General features: G+C 42.8%; 1 protein-coding gene across 1 annotated transcript in view; it reads left to right on the plus strand.

Moving 5' to 3' along the window:
* LOC142364595 (uncharacterized) overlaps positions 1-23,949 on the plus strand; it is a 142,434-nt gene that overhangs the window by 7,508 nt on the left and 110,977 nt on the right. The window contains exons 4-5 of the mRNA XM_075444420.1: positions 13,296-13,424; positions 15,973-16,125. Of these exons, the coding sequence (XP_075300535.1) occupies positions 13,296-13,424; positions 15,973-16,125 (282 nt within the window). The remainder of the gene's footprint in view (positions 1-13,295; positions 13,425-15,972; positions 16,126-23,949) is intronic.

A 23,949-nucleotide genomic window follows, 5' to 3' on the forward strand; every position in this document is an offset into this window, starting at 1 on the left:
AAGACTCAATAGTCGGCAGACTATTAAGCAGGTATTCTTTATTACGGCGCCTGGCACACGGGGGATCTCTCCTCCAAACGTGTGCACCGAAGAGACACAGTTACTAGGTATTTATGCTATGTTAACATACATATTAATTACATTTCCAAGAAATGTTTATCATAGTAATGGCTTTTCCAAGAATTCATTAATATATGGTAATGTCCGTCACACATGTTTGTTTGGCGTCTCTCGGCAGGGGTCTTCAGATTATCCTGCAGCCTCCTTATCTCTGTAGTTTGCGTACCTGTTCTCCCAAGGCCCAGGCGCCTAAAGGGATTATTCAGGAGTCCCTTGTCTTGCAACCGTCCTAATATTCACAAAGAACCAAGACTTGTTTCTGACCACCTGAAGTGATAACATCCCCTACATGTTACATTTGTTACATTTACAGTTATCAGGCAAGAATCTGTACGAGGACAAGACAGTAACAGAGCCATGGTGAGGGTTTAAAATAGCTGTCTTTTTTTCAGGCATTTCATGTTTGGCAACTGAAACTGTAACTGGGAGGGCGTTAGAGGCAGAGACATACAACACAACTCTTGCTGAGAAGGTGGACGGAACCTGCTGCTGTGTAACTACCCATAAAGGTAATAAGGAGGATCCCTGTGTGCAGATTTCTCATGCTGCCTAGAAGCCTTGTTTCCCTTTGTTAGTGGAAAATGGCGAAATAATTGACTCTAGCACTGAAGTTGAAGTTTTAGAAAGCAGCCGTTCTTTATTAAAGCGCTGGGTGCACAGAGGATAATAGCTCCGCCCAGATGTGCGTGCCGAAAATACGTAGCCACGTGGCATTTATGCTATGTTAACATACATATTCATGATATTTATGAGAAGTAATTATCATATTCATGGTTTTCCCTGGGACTTCTTAACATACGTTGATGTCCTTTGCGGATGTGTGTTAGCACCTCCGGGTGGTCGTTAGGGGTCTTCAGATGCAGGCTCGTACTCTTCGGCACGGTGTCCGCTGGCTGAACTTTACTTCTGCGCAAACTCAGTTGTAAGATCACATGTACAGTGTCCTTCAAGGTTGTTTTGTTCCAGTCTTGTAGTCATCTTGCACCTTGCTTATCTCTGTAATAACTTAATAACTTCTCATCTGCGTTTGCAAGTATCAGTTTAGTTTCACTTTTATTGTGTGATTTATTGGATTACAACTGTTGTGAATGCAAGTCTCCTTGAGCTTCTTGATCACAAAGTGATAGTTACCGTAAACATAGGAGGTGTTGATGAAGTTGTTGTAGATATTACTCTCTAAAACAGGGGAAGCATGGTTGAAGTGAACATGTCAGTCAAGGAACTATTCCTATTTGAAAATGTCTTCTTAGGGAGTGTTTGTTGCAGACTAGAATTTATGTAATAAAAGCTGTGTAGTTTTCTTGGGGAGGATAAAAAGAATTGGTGAGGCTGGGAGGAAATGAGAAGGCTGTGGTTCGTTGCATCCCTGAGGTTCTTGCCTTTACCTGAAATTGTGAGGGAGCTTTGTATTACACTAGGCAAGATTCTACAGCTAGATTTTTAGATGCATATAATGAATTTATGAATTGAAATAGTGTCTTTGTGTCACCGAAAATCCGGGAATAAAAACTCATAACACCAATGTGGAGTTAAAAGGCAGGTGTTCTTTATTGCAGTGCTGGATGCACGGGGGATAATTCCACGAACGTGCATACCTCGTACCTTTTCCGTGCAGTTTATATAGATGAAAAATATACATATTCATTAGGTTTCCCAAGCCACCTATACATATGCATAACCTATCCCTTTCATATTAAAATCAGTTCCAAGAAGTCATTTCCACAGACTCCTGCCTGCTGCGCTTGCGCAGTGCTGTTATAGATGCTCGCCTCCCGTGATGAATCCAAATTGAGGAGCCAATTGTTAATTAATCAAGTGTGAATTTATTAGCAATAGAATGTATTTAAGCAAGCCATGAAGCAGGCAAAACAGCGCTGGGCGGCCGGGGAGTCTCTTGCTCCGCCAACGGTCCGCACCGCACCTCCCCCAGAGTCCCTTTTTATAGTTCAGTAGTTCCGGTTCCACGTAGCACATCCTGGTCTCTTTCTGTGGCTGCGCATGCTGTTGCTAGGGGGTCGCTCTGGTCCCTCTGGTGGTCGTGAGGATGAAGGCCGTAGTCTTCCTCCGCGTTGTGGATCAGTTCCTTTCCTTATTTGGTCATGTTGACCCAATACATAGAAATCCCCGCTTTATTCTTTCGACAATGATTAAGGAAGTGGTTATGCAAGGGTTGTACATTAACAATACAGCAAATACCAAGGTAAGAGGGAAGGGGGGGGGAGGCCTCCTTCACCTTCCAACCGGTTTGAGAACAAATCTTACATGCTTTTGGTTTATTACAGTGCCTCCTAGTGGTGGTCGTCGGGGGTCCAAGATGAAGGCTCATCCTCTTCATCACAGTTTCTGCGCAAACTCAGTTCTCTTCTGGCTCCCATCCACACAGTGGGGTCGTCTTGACCGGTTCTAGGCGACTTCTAGCCCCTATCAAAAACTAACCCCTTTGTATGGAGATGCAAGACTCTCTGCTTCAGTTGATTTACACAATAGATAGGTGCTATAAATGCACCTGCAACTATTAGGTAATGCTATTTCTGTTAAAATTCCCCTTCACTACTGTTGTTTAACATTAATGGTTACCTAGAGACTAGACCCTCTGTTCCCAGACCTAATGTCCAGGTGGGTAGGGCTGTACCAGGAACATAGCAGCACTGTTCATGTTTATGGTCAACTGATTTTATCACCCTGGTTACATTTCCCCGCTTTGGAAGTTTTGAAATAATCATATTTTCAATACTTCCATTCTAAATTAAATTATATTTTAGTTATACACTAATTCAATACTCTACTGTCAATAATGATTTTATAACAATTTAATTATCCGCTATCCACTATATGATGGTGGGAGCGTCGTGACCGAATGACTTAAATTTTATCTTTTGGCTACTGTCTGAATAATCATTCGATTGAAGGCTGTTTTATTGGTGAGTTCCTTTTTTAAACAATAATAAATGAATAATATCACTAAAAATACGATTAACAAATGTAGTTCAGTACTAATTAAGGATTTTACCCAGGAACTCAGATTCTACTCCAATCCATTAAAAATTTTGTCAAGCCAATTTTCTTCCAGAGTTTTTGGGAAGTATATTAACTGTTTTACTTTTATTGACGGCCGATTTTTACTTCTTGTTTTCACTTTTAATACTTTAAACAATGCTCCCGTCATCATCAGTCTCCAGGTTAGAATTCATTTTTTCCATATTTTGCAATGATAACCCCCGTTTTAGACGTATTTTAAGATCAGTTTTGCAGTCTCTGGATCTCTATTGATGATTCTCCATGAAGGGGCCTTCTTCACTCGAGTGTAGTGTATCCATGGTTCCACCCCTACTACTGCGATCAGTGTAAGTTGTTAACAGTACCTGGAAAGGTCCCTTCCACTTCTCCTGCAGTGGTTGAGAGTTTCAAGTCTTTATATACACAAAATCACCTGGTTGATACTGATGCACAGACGTATCCAAAGCAAGTGATCTGGTCAGCACAACGTATATTCGGAGTGCTTCGAGGGTTCTTCCTAAAGAAATCAAATACTTTTTTAAATCTGTTTCCTCTGCTATTTCCATATCCCCTGGGATTAGAGGAGTTTGGTAAGGTCTGCCATACAAGATTTCGTATGGACTTCTAGCATCTTTACATCTTGGTTGAATTCTGATTCCAGGAGTGCTAATGGTAAAGCTTGTGGTCATTTTAAAGATACTTCTTGACAAATCTTACTTATTTGTCTTTTTAATGTTTGGTTCATCCTTTTAATTTTCCCACTTGATTGCGGCCTTCAGGGGGTATGTAAGTCTCAATGTATTCTTAAAACTTTACTTACTTGTTGAACTATTTCTGCTACAAAATGTGGTCCTTTATCAGAAGACATGTCTATTGGTACCCCAAACCTTGGTATTATCTCTTTTAGCAATATTTTAACCACTTCTCTTGCTTTGTTGGTGCAACAAGGAAAGGCTTCCGGCCATCCAGAAAATGTATCGATTAATACTAATAAATACTTAAATCCATTTTGCCTAGGTAATTCAGAAAAATCAACCTGTCAATAGTCTCCTGGGGAGTTACCCTGTTTCGTAACTCCTAAGGGTGCCTTTTTCTGATGGGATTGTTTTTGAGACAAATTGGACACTTGGCTACTATCGATTTAATTATTCCTGTCATTCCTACACACACTACAGAATATTTTAAACTCAAGACCATAGCATCTACACCCCAATGTGTCTGTGCATGCTTTTCTTTCGCAAGTTCTGACATAACTTGCGGGGTTACTATTACCTGCTTGTCTGGCGTTACCCACCACCCTTCTGTATTTTGTGATGCTTTTAATTGTTCCACCAATTGTTCATCCAATTTATTATATTTTGGTTTCAGATTCGGGATTTTTATCTGTTTTACTGGTACTAGTGCAAGGATACCTCGTTCTGCAGCCTCCTTTGCCGTTTTGTCCGCCAATTTATTACCTATGTTTACAGCTGTCTGACCAAATTGATGAGCTTTGCAATGCATCACCGCCACTTTCTTTGGCTTTTGCACCTCTTCTAGGAGCTGGAGGATTTCTTCTTTATGTTTTATCGATGATCCTTGGGCTGAGAGCAGTCTTCTTTCTTTTCAGATAGCCCTATGAGCATGAATCACACCAAATGCATATTTGGAATCAGTCCATATATTTACCCTCTTTCCTTCTGCCATTGGCAAGGCTTACTTTAACGCCACCAGTTCTGCTTTCTGTGCCGAGGTATTTGCAGGCAGCGTTCCTGACTTCAGTACCTTGGTGGTGGTGACAACAGCGTATCCGGCCATTCGTCTTCCTTTTCTCACAAAGCTGCTCCCATCCGTAAATAACTCCAAATCAGGATTTTCCAGAGATTCATCTTTCAGGTCTGATCTGCTGGAATAGACTTGTTCAACAGTTAGCAGGCAGTCATGTTCTAGACTTTCTGTTGGTTTTTCCGTCGACAGAAACATTGCTGGATTTACAATAGCTGTGGTTTTAATTCCACGTCGTCTTGTTCCAGCAAGACAAACTGATATTTCAGCATTCTTCTGGGGGATAGCAAATGACCCCCCTTTTGTTCTAAAACAGTTACTACCATGTGTGGTACATATACCACCATCTTTTGGCCCATAGTCAATTTTTGAGCTTCCTGAATCAGCAATACCGTTGTTGCCACAGCCCGTAAACATCCCGACCATCCTTTACTCACTTTGTCAAGTTGTTTAGAGAAGTATCCTACTGGTCGCTTCCAGGATCCCAGACGTTGTGCCAGCACTCCAAGGGCCAGATGTTGCCTCTCATGGACAAACAGCTTCAAAGGTTTGGTTAGATCAGGTAAACCCAAGGCAGGGACCATCATCAATGCCTTTTTAAGTTCAACACTGTTCCCTTTCCTGGCTCTGTTTCTTCCATATTTCTAATTCTTTTGCCAACCGATTCCCAAATATTGGGCTATTTTTGAATCTTGTGGAAGTACAATCTGTGTTAATTGCATCTTTTGTCCTGTAGCAGGGCTCTTCCATTCAAAAGCAAATATACTTTGACTTTGTATATCCAGAGGTATGCAAAAGAAGGCATTCTTTAAATCTACTACAGTAAACCATTTATGTTTCTCTTTCAGAGACGTCAGTAAAATATAGGGATTGGCTGCTACTGGGTGTATATCTTGAACTATCTGATTTATAGCTCTTAAATTTTGGACTAGTCGATATTCTTTTCCTCCAGATTTCCTTACCGGTAATTTAGGAGTGTTATATTCTGACTCGCATTCTACCAAAAGTCCATATTCCAAAAATTTCGTGATTAACCCCTCCAATCCTTTTTGAGCCTCCCCCTTAATAGGATATTGTTTTTGTCTTACCGGTTTGGATCCAGGTTTCAAGGTCACTTTTACCGGTTCTGCTAATTTGGACCATCCCGGAACTTCATTTGGCCAAACCAAGGGGATTACTGAGTTTTCCACCTCTTCTGGAATTTGCTCTTCCTTAAAAGAATCCTGTAACATAAACACTCTCGCCTCTACAGCTTTTGATTCTGGTATCAATAATTCAGTTTCCCCATTTTTAAAAGTTATTTGTGCCTCTAATTTGCTTAATAAATCTCGTCCTTACAAAGGCAACGGACATTCAGGCATATATAGAAACTGGTGAGTTACCCACTGTTTTCCCAATCTAAATTTCAACAGCTTTTAAGAAAGGTTAATTTTCTTTTTGCCCTGTCGCACCAACAACATCTACTGATTTATGACTAAATTTCCCTTTACATGTGTTCAATACCGAATAAGTGGTCCCTGTATTTATTAAAAATTCTCTTTCCTCATTTCTGAGCTTCTCGGAGAGGGGCTTGGAGGGGAGTTGGTTCAGCCACCCCCCCCCATCTTTCCCCGTGTCCTTCCTGAAACCGGGCTGAATCCCCCTGTCCCTCCTTCCATAGGAGAAGCAGAAGGACTATCAGCTTCCAAATTTTGATCCTCCTGATTATCTCCCCATCTCCGGTGAGGCACAGCTATTAATTTAACATCATCTTCCTCAAGTTTGTGTTTTAAATACCTTTTACCAATACTACAAGCAGAACAACACTTTTAAAAATCCTCTTCAGATTTCTCTTTCTTTAAAACGATCACCATAGAATCGTGTGGATGTATCCCACACTGCTTCTGCCACTGTGGATGATTTCTCAGTGTGAAAAACAGATCTGCGTATATTATGTCATTTACCTTCCCTTTTACAAAACAACATGAATTGCAAGCTGGTGTTATAACGCAGTGTCCCATTCTCTGGCCATCTTTCCCCACCATCCAGAGTATACATCGGCCACCAATGATTGCAGTATTCAATCAATTGCTTCCGAGTCAAAGGATCACCCCCCAGATCCTTCCAATGTTTCAGAATACATCCCAAAGGTGTACCCCTTGGGATGGGTTTTTTACTCGGAAATGTGCACATTTCCCGAACGACCAGTGGTTGTGATAGTGCACTATATCACAGGCACTAGTCAGAGGGACCCCAGCTCTTGTGGGAGCTCCCTCTTGGATCCCAGCTCCCTGCTGGAATCTTGGAGACTTCAACCCCCTCCCCATTGAAGACTCCCCCCTTAGGCCCCGCGGATCCATCAGTATTCACAAGCAGGGTCCCATCTGGGTCGCCAGAAACTGTCACCGAAAATCCGGGAATAAACCTCGTAACACCAATGTAGTGTTAAAAGGCAGGCATTCTTTATTGCGGCGCTGGATGCACGGGGGATAATTCCACCGAACGTGCATACCTCATACCTTTTCCATGCAGTTTATATAGATCAAAAATGCACATATTCATTAGGTTTCCCAGTCCACCTATACATATGCATAACCTATCCCTTTCATATTAAAATCCAAGAAGTCATTTCCATAGACTCCTGCCAGCTGCGCTTGCGCAGTGCCTCCTAGTGGTGGTCGTCGGGGGTCCAAGATGAAGGCTCATCCTCTTCATCACAGTTTCTGCGCAAACTCAGTTCTCTTCTGGCTCCCATCCACACAGTGGGGTCGTCTTGACCGGTTCTAGGCGACTTCTAGCCCCTATCAAAAACTAACCCCTTTGTATGGAGATGCAAGACTCTCTGCTTCAGTTGATTTACACAATAGATAGGTGCTATAAATGCACCTGCAACTATTAGGTAATGCTATTTCTATTAAAATTCCCCTTCACTACTGTTGTTTAACATTAATGGTTACCTAGAGACTAGACCCTCTGTTCCCAGACCTAATGTCCAGGTGGGTAGGGCTGTACCAGGAACATAGCAGCACTGTTCATGTTTATGGTCAACTGATTTTTATCACCCTGGTTACATTTGGATATAAAATTTGTCTAGTGACAAATGAGAGTTCCTGTCTTGCCTTTTATGTAGTTGATTTCAGTAGAGTGCAGGGTGTGGTTACCTCAGTAAACTGCTGGTTTTATCCCCCTGGAAGCCCTAGGGCAGCCGCTATCAGTGGGCTAGTCTGGATCAACAGCCAAGTAGCCAAGAGCAGTTAACACCTCACAGGACCTGTTAATATCTCTTGGAGCCCTGTATTTATTGTAGAATGATGAGATATTTCCTAGGATCTGTGACTTGCTGAGTGGAGCAAGCAAGGACTAAGAGAACAGCCTTTGTAGTTTGTTTTGGGGAAGCCCCAGTGAAAAGGGAAGAGGTAATGTGCTGAGGCTGTCGTTCCACAACAGTCCTGGATGAGCCAAGTATTGCCCTCATGGCCATGTTCTTCTCCTCCTGCATGTCTTTGTCTTTCCCTTTAGTTGGGCCTGACACTTAGCCTGATCCCCTGCTGGGAATATTGGGGTCTTAAGATGCTTGAGAATGATTTTTTTTTTTTTTTTTTTTTTTTTTTTTTTTTTAAATTTTTTTGGCTTTGCCTTGGGCAAAGCAGAAACCCCATTTCAGTTAATTCTGGAAGTTTTGTTGTGAAGTTCATTTAGTTCATAGCACAGTTTTGCTGGCCTGCTAAAAGGCAAAATCTCAAGATCCAACTCAGACAGAGCCCCCAGATGTCTGGCAAACAGCTAACCCATCTAAGGATTTGGCTTTTGCACCAAACCAGTTACTTTCAGGAATGCGTTACTATTGCTGTTTACATGAAAAGCCCTCTGAAACTGCAAAGTAAAACTAGCAATGTTTACTCATATTGGTAATTATGCCTTAAAACATAGCCTGTAAAAATAATTTCAACTGTCACATTTTCAGAAACAGATTAAACTTAGTGAACATCTTGAAGACCTTTGTATGCCACTGTGCACAGCATACTTCATAGTTCAGTAGTCAAGGGGTTTTCCTTTCCTGCTTTGTTGGCAGCCTACTGCAGAACAGGTTATATGCTCTGGCTTTGTTTCTTCTAAGCCTCTGCGGCTTCTGGCTGTGGGAGAAATCAGGCACTAATTAGTCCCTGCTCTCAGCTTCCCCAGGAGCTTCCCTAGTCACATAGATCCTCCCAGGGGATTATGCAGGTAACAACCCACAGTGCCCTCTTTGTACCGCTTTTTCTGGAAAAAAAAAAAAGAGTAATGAAACTATTACTTGTCCATTTCCCCATGCTTCACAGCCAAGGTGGTAATGCCAAAATTATACCAGCGTAATACCATGCTTACATTATTCCAAGAATGGAGCAGAGAGTGAAAGCCAAGCCATAGTTTCATTCAGCTTTATTTTTATTTTTTTTAAAATAAAGGCTTTGAGAGTTCATAATGTCTCAGTGTAAGATTTATAGGCTAAAACTCTAGCCAGTCCTTCAAGCAGTTACACTTCCAGTTAGTGTGACTGGTCATTTGAGTGGAGTTACAGGAGGGTTGGACTAGACGACCCACACAGGTCCTTTCCAACCCCTAACATTCTGTGATTCTGTTTCTATATGTGGATTGGGCGACTGGGAACGATAGAAGGAATTGGTCTCCTGTGAGTTAGAACCTGTGCGCAGAGAAATGGTTTAGTAGAAACTGCATGGTTTTAATGAAGTTTTTTATTTCAGATATTCTATAGAAGTGATGTAGTATGGAGTATCCTGCTGACTCCTTTCTCTTCTTGAAGTATGGAAAACCAGATGAAATATGACTTGCTGGCTACAAAGGACAAAATGCAAGTTGGAGTCGGTAACCAGGCAAGGCTCCAGTGTTCAGAGGCAGAGGCTGGAAATTTACACTAACTGTTCAGAGCTTCGTTATTTAACAGCAAGTCTTCTGCTTACGAAGGAGGGATTTGAGATCTCCTGCGATGTCTTTTACCCTTAACATTCAAGTGTGTTTTGTGGGTTAGGATTTTTTCTCCTGTTGTTCCTCCTGGAAACAAAAACTATTGTTACACTAAGTAGGAATATTCATGTTGTGCTTTTTGTGCCATAAGGGATTTTGCTAAGCAATGAACCCTGCTTTGCTAGGCTATGTGCTTGCATGATATTCCCATGTTTCTTTCTGAGGAAGGAAGGAAGGAAGGAAGGAAGAAAGGAAGAAGAAAGAAAGATAGAAAGGAAGAAGACAGAAAGAAAGAAAGAAAGAAAGAAAGGAAGAAGAAAGAAAGAAGGAAAGAAGGAGAAAGAAAGAAAAAGAGAAAGAAAGAGAGAGAGAAAGAGAGAAAGAAGGAAAGAGAGAAAGAGAAAGAAAGAGAGAGAGAGAAAGAAAGAATGAGAGAGAAAGAAAGAAAAAGAGAGAGAAAGAGAGAAAGAAAAAAGAGAGAAAGAAAGAGAGAGAAAGAGAGAGAAAGAAAGAATGAAAGAGAAAGAGAGAGAAAGAAAGAAATAGAGAAAGAAAGAAAGAGAGAGAGAGAGAAAGAAAGGGAGAGAGAAGGAAAGAGAGAAAGAAAGAGAGAAGGAAAGAGAGAAAGAAAGAGAGAAAGAAAGAGTAAAAAGGCACAGCTAATTGGATGTATTTGGAGCCTCATATTACAACTTACCGACACGGACCTTGCAGAAGGTAATGGCAATTGTATACCAGTAAAGAGGGTTTAAAGGATTTCCAAAGCACAGGAGAGCAGCTGCTATGTGCAGCTGTGTGCATGCCCTCATGTATAGAAATGTAACTAGGCAGCTTAGGCTCTTTGGGAAAGTATGACATTTAAAATTAATCCAGCTCAGGGTTCAACATTACTGATTTTACTTACTGGCTTTACTTTATTGCTGCTCTCTAGACTTTCCGCAGTAGTCAGGACAACTCCTTCTGCTGCTGGGCAGGTCTTGGAAGGACTCAAGGGATGGGCACAGAGCTGAAAAAATGTGGAAAAGGCCATTACAAGGGTTGTAGCAAATTCCAGCTATCACTGGTGTGACATCTTAACTAAACGAAAGAAAACCCCAAACCCTTCTCTTTTTTGGCCTGAAAGTTTTGACCTACAACATACTGAGTTTTCATTGTCTTTTTCAGAATGAAATTCTGTACATTTTTAGGATGTTATCTTGCAGAATTAATGGAACTTTGATCTATGGGTTGTTCAGAGACGAAATGTATATAGATAAACTGAGAGGTGAAGTAAGCTTTCGGTTGTGCTTGCTGGTTTACATAAGAGGTGGACTACTACTTAGTAGTGCTTCAAGGATCTAATAGATGTGTTCCAATTAGTCTTCTCAAACTGACAATGCATCATGTTTCTTGACTAAATGCAGTGAGTTATGACACCCTTTACAGTATAAGGTACTCTAGGAGGTCGGATGTCTCTGATGCTCTTCCAGAAAGAGATGTTGGTGTATTATTGACTTGCCAGGGCTAGGACTCCATGGTACAGGCTGGCTCCTTGTTTTTGAAATCGTGGCACCAAAATGCAAAGAAGCCTTTCAAAGAGGACAGTTCCATTTCTGGCTTTCCTGCTTTAATGTCTAATTTCACTACTCTGTGTGTTACTCAGCTTTGATACTAGCGGGTATTACTAGAGATTAAAGGTATTTTCAGGGAACCCTTTTTCAGAACTCGGCAGCTGAGTGGCCCTATTCTGGTACTTTGAATTCAGTTATTCATAAAATGCTGGTTAGTGTAGCAGTAGAAGTGATGAATTCTGGATGAGTGGTAGCCAGGCTGGGTATTTTGTCAGAAGCTCACCTATTAATACTCACACCTGTAGAGTTTATGCCACACATTTAAGTTGGTTCTGCCATTGAGACTGGCTTTCTCATCTTGTGTGCAAGGTTGGAACTACAGCCGTTCATGCCCCCGGTCTTCTTCACCCTTAAGACAGCATCTGCTCGTCCTGTCTCTGGAGCATTTTCCCCGGGAGCATTGAATTTATGTATTTTGGGAGGGAGAAGGGAGGAAATTGAGTACCTTTTTCAGTCAGCTGTCCTAAAAATAGCTCCTCCTGAGGGAAAGTCTCAGAACTCCCATTGAGAGGGAACAGAGATCTTGCTGAAAGAATTGCGCATGCAAGAACCAGGGAGAGGGAAGGCGAGACAGAGATTTAGCTGAAAAACTAGCGGAAGAAAAAAGCCTCTGACTTGATACTGCTCCAGTAAGTAAGAAAATTATTCTTCCACAAGGGTTCTCCATATTAGTTGGTTAAAACCATGGTTTTCTATCCGCGTGGAGAAGACTGAGGAGTCTTCCTTCCACTCTGGTCACTGCCCGGATTTTGGGAAGGTCCTTCCTCCCTTCCCATCTCCCTGTCATTCTTGGACAAGAGCCTTAGACAGTGTTAAACTCCTGTGCGTGTAGCCAGGTGAGAAGGATGGTCTATGTCCTGCAGCTTTGCAGAAGCGTCTGACTACTTCCTTCCTCTGTCTTTCACTTGCCAGAGCTACAAACTCCAGCTACTCATGACCTCAGTGGGCTTTTTACTGTCTGACCAGCTAGTTTGGAATTTGATTTCCTTTGGTAGAAGACCAGGTGTTGTGTTCTTGTAATTAAGATTACTGCCTTTGAAGTAGCAGGTACCTGTGGCAAATGGAGTGAAGGGTGTTAGAGATTGATTATAAAGATTGATTATAGAATAGAATAAAATCGTAGAACTAGAACGTACACTCAGCTGTGTAGACACAACTGTGTTAAGAAACCATACAATTGGTATCTTACAATTGGGATAGAAATTAATTGTATGGATTGTATCTAATAGAATTAATTAAAGAAGCCAAGATGACCCTGAAACCAGCGAGGGAGAATTCTATGAAGACAGAAGAACAGAAAGAACTTAATAAATGATGTACTCAAAGGAACGGAACGGTTGCTTAGGAAACTTATGAAGATTCTAGCCTTGATGTAATCGGTTTAATAAATGTATATAAACTGGTCTAGCGAGTTAAGTTTTGCCACTCACTGAGGTGATGGCCCAACTCTGAGTTGTGAATAAAGCAAAACCTAGTGTAACCCACTCGTGTGAGGATAAAATTTTTAACAATGGGAAACTTCCAGTTTTCAAGTGCGTGCTGGTTTTAGTAGTCAGATTGTTATAGATTGCCTTGTTGCTGTTGTGTGCTTCCTAGAGATGGCACTCAGTATGTGTCATTTAGAGCAATTCCGAAACTGCTCTGACGTACTCTGTGACTTGAAGTGGTGCACCCCTTGAGTGGATAAGGAAAGCCTCCATTAGATGTGAAACAAAATTATCTGCAGTATGCAAATACCAGCAAAATGTTATTTAATCTGAGTTGAGTAATAGCTTTATTTCAGAGAAGCTGTCTGTTCCTCTTTTTAATACAATGTGTTCAAGTGCTGCGCTCATTATCTGACGTGCTTTCCTTTTTGGGTAGGTGTTGATGAATGCACCAGCATCCAGGAGCCTGTGAAGGCAGCGAATGCTCCAACAGCGTGGGAAGTTATTTCTGCGTCTGCGTGCAGGGTTATGTCACCTCCGTGGATGGCTCCCGCTGTATTGGCAGGTATTCCACCCTGCAGGCTTTTAGAGCTCTCCAGGCTACTAGGGCAATTTACACACAGCGGCAGCAGACCTCCTGTCCCAGCCATCTAGCACTCCCTGCCCCGTCGCAGGACCTCACTATGTGCTAAGTCACTCGTGTCTCTGATCCAGCTACTTAAACTTCATAACATCCTCCTCCGATGATGATTGGCAGTGCAGCCATCTTCGTGGAGAGAGGGGATTCCTCTGTGTCGAGTTTATTGTAGTCTGAGAACTCCTGCCTGAGATCTGGATCTTGTTAGGAAATAAGCAATGAATATCTCCTTGTTGTCTAGGCAAATATAGGAAGTGTTAAGTATATTTGTTTCTCTAATCCACATCTGATGAAACCAAAAGCTAAGCTGTCTTTGGTTCTAAAGGAGCAAACATCCTTACTTGGTATTTCAAGTTCCACCTCACATAGGTTAATTCACCCTGTGGAGACCAATGTAAGGCACATATACAAACTGCGAAGGCACTGAGTAATGTATGCTGAGGTGCCGCTAGTTTGACTGGAGCAGATAATAAAACAAACCAAATATTAGATTTCAGTAGATTGCAACTTTTACAGGACAACTTATTTCAAACCTGTTTCTATAGTATTAAAAAAGGTGTATGCTCATTTTCACATGTGGTAATTTCTTTTGTGCAGCGGCACATGCCAAATAGATGGCATAATCCATTCTGAGGAATTAACTAAAAAATACCTGCATACCATGTGTAAAATCGTTAACAATTGCTAAGAATAGTATGTTTTGTAGATTTCTTGTCGTGGTTCTTATTTCAGACATCTCGAAGCACTGTGTTGTCATGTTGGGAAGGGGATGGGAATTCTAAAGGGATTTTGGAATTACAGATAAATGATGTAAGCCAGTAGCACCACAAGACCTACAAGTGATTTCACATGGATAATTTTTTGCAGAAAGTAGCCAGCTTTTGTTACCCAGGTTCATCTGAGGAGTGCCAAACCTGAAATATGTTGTGGCTATCCTCAGGAGTACTGAGAACCTATCATCTCCAACAGGATCAGTATTTCTATGGATTTTGGGCGTGTTTTAGAGTCTGGTTTGTAAAGTCAGGTCCCCAAACCAATTGCACACAAATCACGTGCCCTAGTTTGCCGAGGCAGGCTCTTATGCCACAGAGTGTCCTTCCCTGAAATGAAGATGTGCCTGAAAGTTTTTGTGCTCTGAGATGTTCATAGCACTGGAGTATAATTTGTGTACTCTGGAATTATCATGTCTCCTTTACTAGGAAGAAGAGTGAAGAATGTAATCCTTGTATGAATACAAGTTACGTTATTCTTCACAGTTTAAGATAAATATTTGCTTTTAATCCAAGTATGAGGATGTGCATAGTCCCATGTCTTTCCAAATTCATTGAGCTTTTCTCCTTGTCAGCATTCAGGAGTGTAACAACAAAAGATCTAGGATGCGTCCTTGAAGGAACTAGAATGTAATGAACACTGACGTATTTATGTAGAGTAGTTTTCACATGGCACTACTAACAGTACTGTTGTACATTCAGTCTACCGAGCAGAGCAGGCTGGATAGCGTTTCTTCAGTCAGATACATCTACACCAAGGCAGAATGAATTAAATGAATTTAGTGATGTTGCAGCTATTACATGAAATGTCTCAGGTTTTGCGGTAGTAGGCTATTGATAGATTTGTATTTAGTTTCTATTGACATTGCTTTGTATCTTTTGTATCATCCGTATTTCTTTCCTGTTAGCTTGAGCAGACTTGAAGATTGCCTGCTGGATTGATGCAAGGCTGGTGTCACTGCAAATATGTGATCCTGCAGTAAACCAAATGCGGAATGCGTGTGTGCTGGTCACCTCAGAGAATTATTGGATGTGTTTTGGGATATTTTGGGGTTTGTTTAGGGTTTTTTTTTACTACAACTTCTTAAACATTTTAGTTGTTACAGGAGTTGAACAGGGGAAAGCAATTTTGAGAGTTCGTGTTGTTATAGATGCTCGCCTCCCGTGATGAATCCAAATTGAGGAGCCAATTGTTAATTAATCAAGTGTGAATTTATTAGCAATAGAATGTATTTAAGCAAGCCATGAAGCAGGCAAAACAGCGCTGGGCGGCCGGGGAGTCTCTTGCTCCGCCAACGGTCCGCACCGCACCTCCCCCAGAGTCCCTTTTTATAGTTCAGTAGTTCCGGTTCCACGTAGCACATCCTGGTCTCTTTCTGTGGCTGCGCATGCTGTTGCTAGGGGGTCGCTCTGGTCCCTCTGGTGGTCGTGAGGATGAAGGCCGTAGTCTTCCTCCGCGTTGTGGATCAGTTCCTTTCCTTATTTGGTCATGTTGACCCAATACATAGAAATCCCCGCTTTATTCTTTCGACAATGATTAAGGAAGTGGTTATGCAAGGGTTGTACATTAACAATACAGCAAATACCAAGGTAAGAGGGAAGGGGGGGGCCTCCTTCACCTTCCAACCGGGTTGAGAACAAATCTTATATGCTTTGGTTTATTACAGTGTTACTGTTTTTTGTTTTCTTTTTCAATTGACTTTCAGATCAGAGGGCAAGGACGTGTTTCTCCAACATAGTGAATGGCAGCTGTGCACAGGAGCTTCTCGATAGGTTCACCAGAAGGCAGTCCTGCTGTGAGTCTGACCGGTGCTGGGCCCTCGGGTCTGTTCTGGAGATGTGTCCTGTCAGAGGATCTGGTGAGTAGCTTGTTGGCTGGTTGATTTCTTTTCTCCTTCTTGCTTCTTGTCCATTCTAGTTGGGAGGGAGGTCATGGCCTATTGTAAACTGCTCTAAAATGTGGGCTAAATGGAAAAAGAAAGTCAGGACTTTCATTAATATTAATTCTTGTGTTTTTAATACTGATATTACCATCTGTGAACTTTTTTTTTCTGGTCCATGATTGTTTGGGACTGGTTTCTTTAATGTCCTTTTGTTGACTATGGAAATAGTTCTTGGGAAATGGGAAAGATTTTGTGGTCAAGCTCAAAGAGGGAATGACTCTGAGGGTCCATAGTTCGTTTTGATTTGAAGGAACAGCTGCTCTCTTGTTCCATTAAATTTTGGGTTACTTTGAACTAAAAATGCATCAGTATTTCATTTATTCTTTGAGCTGCTCACAGACCAGTAGTCCACATCCCTAGTGAAGCGTATTTTCAGTTTATCTATATCAAGGTGTCTGAGTGACCAGGGTGTTACAGTGCTGCTAGCAACACCTTAACAAAATAGTTTCACGAAATAGTTGTACCTTACAGCATTTCCTTTTATTATTTTTAGTGTCTTTCCTTAAGTAACACCTGCCACAATTGTGGTGAATGACTTTGTGGACCCCAATCTTATGCTCGACCAGAATCATTTTGTTGCTCAAGTGAATACCTTATAAACTAATGCAGTAGTTACTAGGGCCAGTCAGCTTTGGACTCGTGGCTTTGCGAATGCCAGTTCACGGTTGCTGTTTTCTAGGATCTTTTGCAGCTGGATGTGTGAAAACAGCTTCTCTCATGAGAAGAGAGAAGGGAGACACAGGATGCGCTGATCCTTCAGGGTGATGGGGCCGTGCTGTTCTGTCTCAAGTTCTATGGTTTCCCACATTTGCCCCTTTTTTGTTTAGCCAGACACTGCTGACAGTAAGAGCTGACATAGTTCGGCCTTCAGCTTTCTACAGTCTTCTCATTGAGGCCCACACAAACTCCAATACTAAAAACAGACGTAAGAACACAAATGCTAATAAAAAGACATAGAGATGTGAAGTGCACACCATAACCTGCTGGGTGTAAAGAAGGATCAAATTAGCCTGAGGCTGGTACGTATATATCTTAAGGGTGGGTGTCAGGAGGATGGGGCCAAGCTCTTTTCAGTGGTGCCCAGCAACAGGACAAGGGCCAACGGGCACAAACTGAAGCATAGGAAGTTCCACCTGAACATGAGGAAGAACTTCCTCACTCTGAGCGTGATGGAGCACTGGGACAGGCTGCCCAGGGAGGTTGTGGAGTCTCCTTCTCTGGAGATATTCAAGACCCGCCTGGACAAGGTCCTGTGCAGGCTGCTGTAGGTGACCCTGTTTGGGCAGGAGGGTTGGACTAGATGACTCACAGAGGTCCCTTCCAACCCCTACCATTCTGTGATTCTGTGATATTGATGGCAAATCTGTTATCTAACATATGGGCGTAGATTGGTTTACTTGCATCCAGTTTTCTTTCTGTGTGGATGGTGGGATCCAAGCACTGCCTGACCACAACATATCATTATTGCCGATTGGAGGGTATGCATCCCACCATGTCAGGAGTTGAAATAATGGTGGATCAATGATATAAGCTCAGTAAATTTGCGTTTGGGTTATAGGTATACTCATCACACATACAAACATCCATAACAATTAGTATTGGGTATTCATATTAATCACCTAGGCTAAGATCAATGTATCTAAGGGCATAACTCATTAACTATATAAGCTAAAATCAGTGTACATAAAAGCATAAATCTGCAGAGTTCACCCCATCTGTTCCCTGCTGCACCAAATGCTTCCGCAAGCCTGAGAAATCAGAATCCAGATACAACAATCTAAAGTCAAGAACCAGAAATAATCAATACCTGCAGAACTGACCAAACCAGAAGATGCAAAGGCAGTTACTCAGTCCAGACAAGTCCGTTAGATCGCAGAAACTAAATAAATCCATCAGATCACATAAATACAAACACTATGACAACAAACACATGAAAACACACAATCATAGTCAGGACTGGACACGCACAAGCACACCAAGTTTCAGCATAAATCCAGGTATTACAAATAGACAGAGACTTACAATAATATTCAACATTTAACAGACAAATTGCCGAGCCTCGGTTTCAGGAAGAGTACTTTCGTTTCAGTTCTGTTTTGGGAAGGGTACGTTTGCTTCTCCCCAGGGATATAGCCCAATGCTGTGAAGCTTTCACTACGACTAGCAGGCAGGCAGCGAGAAATAATACTAGAAGAATGCCTTTACCTTATTGATGGTCCTTGCTCAGAACTTCTCGGTCCAGGGATCGGAGGTTCTCCCCAAGAATCCCTTGGTGCCAGCTGGAGGTCCTGCGATCCCTCGGATCACGGAGGTTCAGGAGCAGGGTCCAATCTGTGGTGCCAAAATCTGTTACTGGAAAGCGGCAAAATAATTGACTCTCTAAAACTGAATTTTGGAGTTCTAGAGAGCAGGCATTCTTTACTGCAGTGCTGGACGCACAGGGGATAGTTCCACCCAAATGTGCGTACCAAAAAGACACAACTATGAGATATTTATGCCATGTTAACATACATAATCGTTACATTTCCGAGAAGTGCTTATCATTTCCCCCCCCCTTTTTTTTTCTTCTTTTTTTTTCATATATTAATATCCTTTGTACATGTCGATTGGCACCTCTGGGCAGTTGTTGGGAGCCCTCAGATGAAGGTTCATACTTTTCCTCATGGTGTCTGCTAGTTGACCTTTTCTTCTGCGCAAACTCAGTTCTAAAATCACATATACCGTGTCCTCCAAGATTGCTTCGTTATACAAAGAGCTGTTGTGGGAGATAATTGCCAAACATAGAAGAAATGTATTAATCGGAGTGGGTGGTGCACCCACTGCAGCCTTCAGAGTACTTGCATTTGCTGTAATTTTTTCAGTTTTCCCCGTGTAATAGGATCATCCGGAGTGGATCTCTTCTGCTTCCACGTCAGAGGTTGCTTCTTGAAATTGAGTGTGGTCATCTCTGGCATCAGATTCTGTGCTACGTTCTTACAGCTCATGATATGCTTTCACATATTTTGCTGGTAACCATCGAGGGCCTGTTGAAAGAACGCAGGCGTACCCTCTTCCCCATGTTATTAGTTGTACAGGACCTGTCCATTGCGATTCCCCAAATTCTTTATACAGTACTTTTGGCTGAGCCACAAATGGAGGGACCATCCCGAATTCGTGGTCAATTGCTGTTGTAAATAACTGTTGATCAGCACAATTAAAAAAATTAAGTACATATAATGCTTTGTCTAACTGTTCCTGTGGGGTAGCACTGCCCATAGGATTCCCCTTTTTTTGTTTACCGTAGCTTTGAGGGTCCCATGGACATGTTCAACAATGGCTTGTGCAGTGGGAGAATGTGGTATACCTGTAACATGTTGTATACCCCAGTCTTGTAGGAAGATAGAAATTGCCCGTGAAACATAAGCAGGACTACTATCAGTTTTAATTGTTTTTGGAATGCCCATAGTGGCAAAACATCTTAGCCAGTGGCGTTTCACGTTGCATGCCTTTTCTCCCGTATGTGCCGTCGCTATCAGAAATCCTGAGAAAGTATCCACACTAACATGTACATAACGCGATCGACCAAATGTTGATATATGTGTAACATCACTCTGCCACAACTCATTGGCTTGTAAACCACGAGGGTTCACTCCTGTATATGATGATACGAGTGTAATACGTTGGCAATCAGGGCATGCACGAACAATTTCTGTGGCTTGCCCTCGGGACGAAGCAAATAGTTTGCGCAAGGAAGAGGCATTTTGATGAAGGAAGTCGTGAGATAATCGGGCTTGCTCAAAACTGTGCGGAAGTACTGCTGCCATTGTCAGTTTGTCTGCTACAGCATTTCCTTCAGTTACTGGTCCTGGTAGAGTAGTGTGTGACCGTATATGCATTATGAAATATACATGTACATGATTTTTAAGTAGTGTAGCTAATTTCAATAGCGAGGAAAAAAGTTGTTTGTTACTGACCTCTTTTATCATTGCATCTTCAGTGCATTGAACAATACCCACAATATATGCAGAATCTGTGACAACATTGAGTGGTTCAGTCTAAAACAATTCAAAGGCATGCAAGGCCGCTGATAGTACAACTATTTGTGTTGATCCTTCAACGATTAAAATAGATGTTTGCCAATCTGACAAATCAGTTTGTTTCCACACAACTACAGCCTTATGTGTTTTCCCTGATCGGTCCAGAAACACTGTTTGTGCTCCTTTAATAGGAACAGGAACACATCGTTTTTTTGGCTGCAATAGAATTTGAGAGAGGGAATGTAACAGCTTATGTTGTGGAAGGGTGTAACGTATCTTATTTAAATAATTAGCTAGAGCGGCTTGCAGCGATAAGGATTCCCTGTTTAATACCACAAAGTCATCTTTAGCCAGCGACAGATAAATAGTAGCAGGGTCATGTCCTGTCAATAGCTGACAACGATTCCGACCTTGTGCAATTAAGGACACTATCGTGTCTGCCTTTGTGGTTAATGTTTTCATGGGCGTATGAGACAAAAAGATCCATTCCAGAGTCTTCAACTCCTGCGTGTTAACATACCACTGACCTAAAAGAGCATAAGGCTGGAAAAAAGCATAAATTATATACAAATGTATTGGTAAGGTGACATTGATTCTGGAGCCAAATGAAGTTGCGATTTTATCCGAAACTTTCTGCAAGACAGTTTTTGCTTCTGGTGTCAATCTCCTGGAAGCTAACAAATCTGAGTCCCCTTTCAACAAGGTAAATAGAGTGGACATCTCTTCATTTGTGATGCCTAAAAGGGGTCGTACCCAATTAGCTATTTCTAATAATTTCAGTAAATCATGAAGAGTGGTGACCTGATGAACAAAACGCAATGGTTGTGGGAACACTTGTGAAGTAAAAAGTTTCTGTCCTAGATACTTCCAGGGCTGCTCTGCACCTTTTCTGGGGCTGTCTGTAACCTGTAGATCTTTAATGACGATTCTAATTTGGCAAAAGCAGTGAGCAGCACATTTTGTGTTTCAGCAGCAAGGAGGATGTCATCCATATAATGGTATAAGTAGATCTGATTGAAAGATTGCCGTACTTCTTTTAGCGCTGCATCCACGACTATCTGGAAAATCGTGGGGCTATTCATCGTGCCTTGAGGCAGAACGACCCAATGGTGTCACTGTGTAGGTTTGCTGTTGTTAATTGAAGGCACAGAAAATGCAAAATGAGCACAATCATCAGGGTGTAAAAAAATTGTAAAAAACCAGTCCTTTAAATCAACAACAAAAAGAGGCCAATCTTCTGGAATCATAGCCGGGTTAGGGACACCAGGCTGTAGTGGCTGCATTGTGCTCATTACTGCATTTATAGCCCGTAGATCTTGTAATAATCTCCATTTACCAGACTTTTTTGGAATGACAAATCCAGAGGTGTTCCGTGGGCCAGTAGATGGTACCAGGTGACCTAATGCCAGCTCTTTGTCCACAAGGAATTCTGCTGCAGCAACGATACTGTACACACTTTTTCCAACCAAGGGCTTGGATGCAAGGAAAACGGTTCTGGCCGTGCCGTTTCTGGGTCGGGCCGGGCCTGGCGGGCACGCCGGGGGCAGTGAAGGGGGGGCTGGGCTGGGCCGTGCCGCTGGTTGCTGATCAAGGGGAGCTCACCAGCTCAGTGGGAAGGGGCGACGCGTGGGGGGCCATGTGCCCCAGCAGGTGTGAGGTTTGCTGACCCGTCTGGTGCGGTGACTGCTGGTGCTGCAGGCTGTGCTGTGTCGGAGGGACTGCGCGGTTTTAGGCTGGAATTCACCTTGCTTTGATCTCAGGTTGGATATGTCAACTGTTGTAGAGGGACCCTGTTGTACTTTTGCGGTTGCAAGCTGAAATTGCAAGATCTCAGCGACTTCTTCTTGTTCAATTTGCCTCATAATAGCAGTTTGTAGCCGATCTAAAAAATGAACAGAGGGTTCCTGAGATCCCTGTCGAATTGATACGAAAGACGTTTCTCGCCGGCCAAGATCTGGCACCTTTTGCAAGGCCTGGAGAGTTAAATCCACGGTTTGCATAAATACTGCTCTTGGTAGCACCGCTTGCACTCCCCCCGTGGCGTAATTTTCTTGACCCAGCAACTTGTTTTTTCCAATACCTAGTTCAGCAGAAATTTTCTCCAGAACTTGTACAATTACAAGTTCCTTATATTCTGATGCCCAGATGGTATATTGTGCAGATGATAGAACCATGCTAAGTACTGATCGCCAGTCAGAAGGGGTCATGACAGATAATTCTCCTGTCGCCTGTATAAGGTTCACAGTAAACGAAGACTGGAGACCATATTCTCGTATGGATTTCCGAACTTCCTTAATAACCTTGTATGGTAAATAAGCATACTCTGGGGCTTGGTTAGGCTTATATACTACAGGCATAGCTTGAAGGATAGAAACATCTCCTTTGTTGAGTGCATTAATCCTCCATTTATCTAACAATATGTTCAGCTGTCCGACAGCATTCAGTGGTCCCGTACGAGTTAGAGGCTGTGTAGGAGCCAGAGGAGGGGTGTAGGAGCAGAAGGGAGCGGATTAGGAGCAAAAGGGGGGGTTTAAGAAGTGACATACGCGATACTGATTTTTGTCATTGTGGCTGTAAAATTTCATCTGCTGTGGGGGTGGGGGTTGCCATAACCTTCACCGGAGTTAGCGGTGGGTATAAATCAGGTCCATCCTCACAGAATCACAGAATCACAGAATAGTAGGGGTTGGAGGGGACCTCTGTGGGTCATCTAGTCCAACCCTCCTGCCGAAGCAGGGTCACCTACAGCAGGCTGCAGAGGACGTTGTCCAGGCGGGTCTTGAATATCTCCAGAGAAGGAGACTCCACAGCCTCCCTGGGCAGCCTGTTCCAGTGCTCCGTCACCCTCAGAGGGAAGAAGTTCTTCCTCATGTTCAGATGGAACTTCCTGTGCCTCAGTTTGTGCCCATTGCCCCTTGTCCTGTCACTGGGCACCACTGAAAAGAGCTTGGCCCCATCCTCCTGACACCCACCCTTCAGATATTTATAAGCATTTATTAGGTCCCCTCGCAGCCTTCTCTTCTTCAGGCTGAACAAGCCCAGCTCCCTCAGCCTCTCCTCATAGGGCAGATGTTCCAGTCCCCTCACCATCCTTGTAGCCCTCCGCTGGACTCTCTCCAGTAGCTCTTCATCTTTCTTGAAGTGGGGAGCCCAGAACTGGACACAGTACTCCAGATGAGGCCTCACTAGGGCAGTGTAGAGGGGAAGGAGAACCTCCCTCGACCTGCTGGCCACACTCCTCCTAATGCATCCCAGGATCCCACTGGCCTTCTTGGCAGCCAGGGCACACTGCTGGCTCACGGTCAACCTGTCATCCACCAGGACACCCAGGTCCCTCTCCGCAGAGCTGCTCTCCAGCAGGTCCACCCCAAGACTGTACTGATGCATGGGGTTGTTCCTCCCCAGGTGCAGGACCCTGCATTTGGCTTTGTTGAACCTCATCAGGTTCCTCTCTGTCCAGCTTCTCAGCCTATCCAGGTCACGCTGCATGGCAGCACAGCCTTCTGGTGTATCTACCACACCTCCCAGTTTGGTGTCATCAGCAAACTTGCTGAGGGTACATTCTAACTCTTCATCCAGGTCGTTGATGAAGAAGTTAAACAAGACTGGGCCCAGTACTGACCCCTGAGGGACACCAGTAGTTACCAGCCTCCAACTAGACTCAGCGCCGCTGATGACAACCCTCTGAGTTCTGCCATTCAGCCAGTTCTCAATCCACTTCACC

Source organism: Opisthocomus hoazin, chromosome 2, assembly GCF_030867145.1.
Source record: "Opisthocomus hoazin isolate bOpiHoa1 chromosome 2, bOpiHoa1.hap1, whole genome shotgun sequence".
NCBI classification, from domain to species: Eukaryota; Metazoa; Chordata; class Aves; order Opisthocomiformes; family Opisthocomidae; genus Opisthocomus; species Opisthocomus hoazin.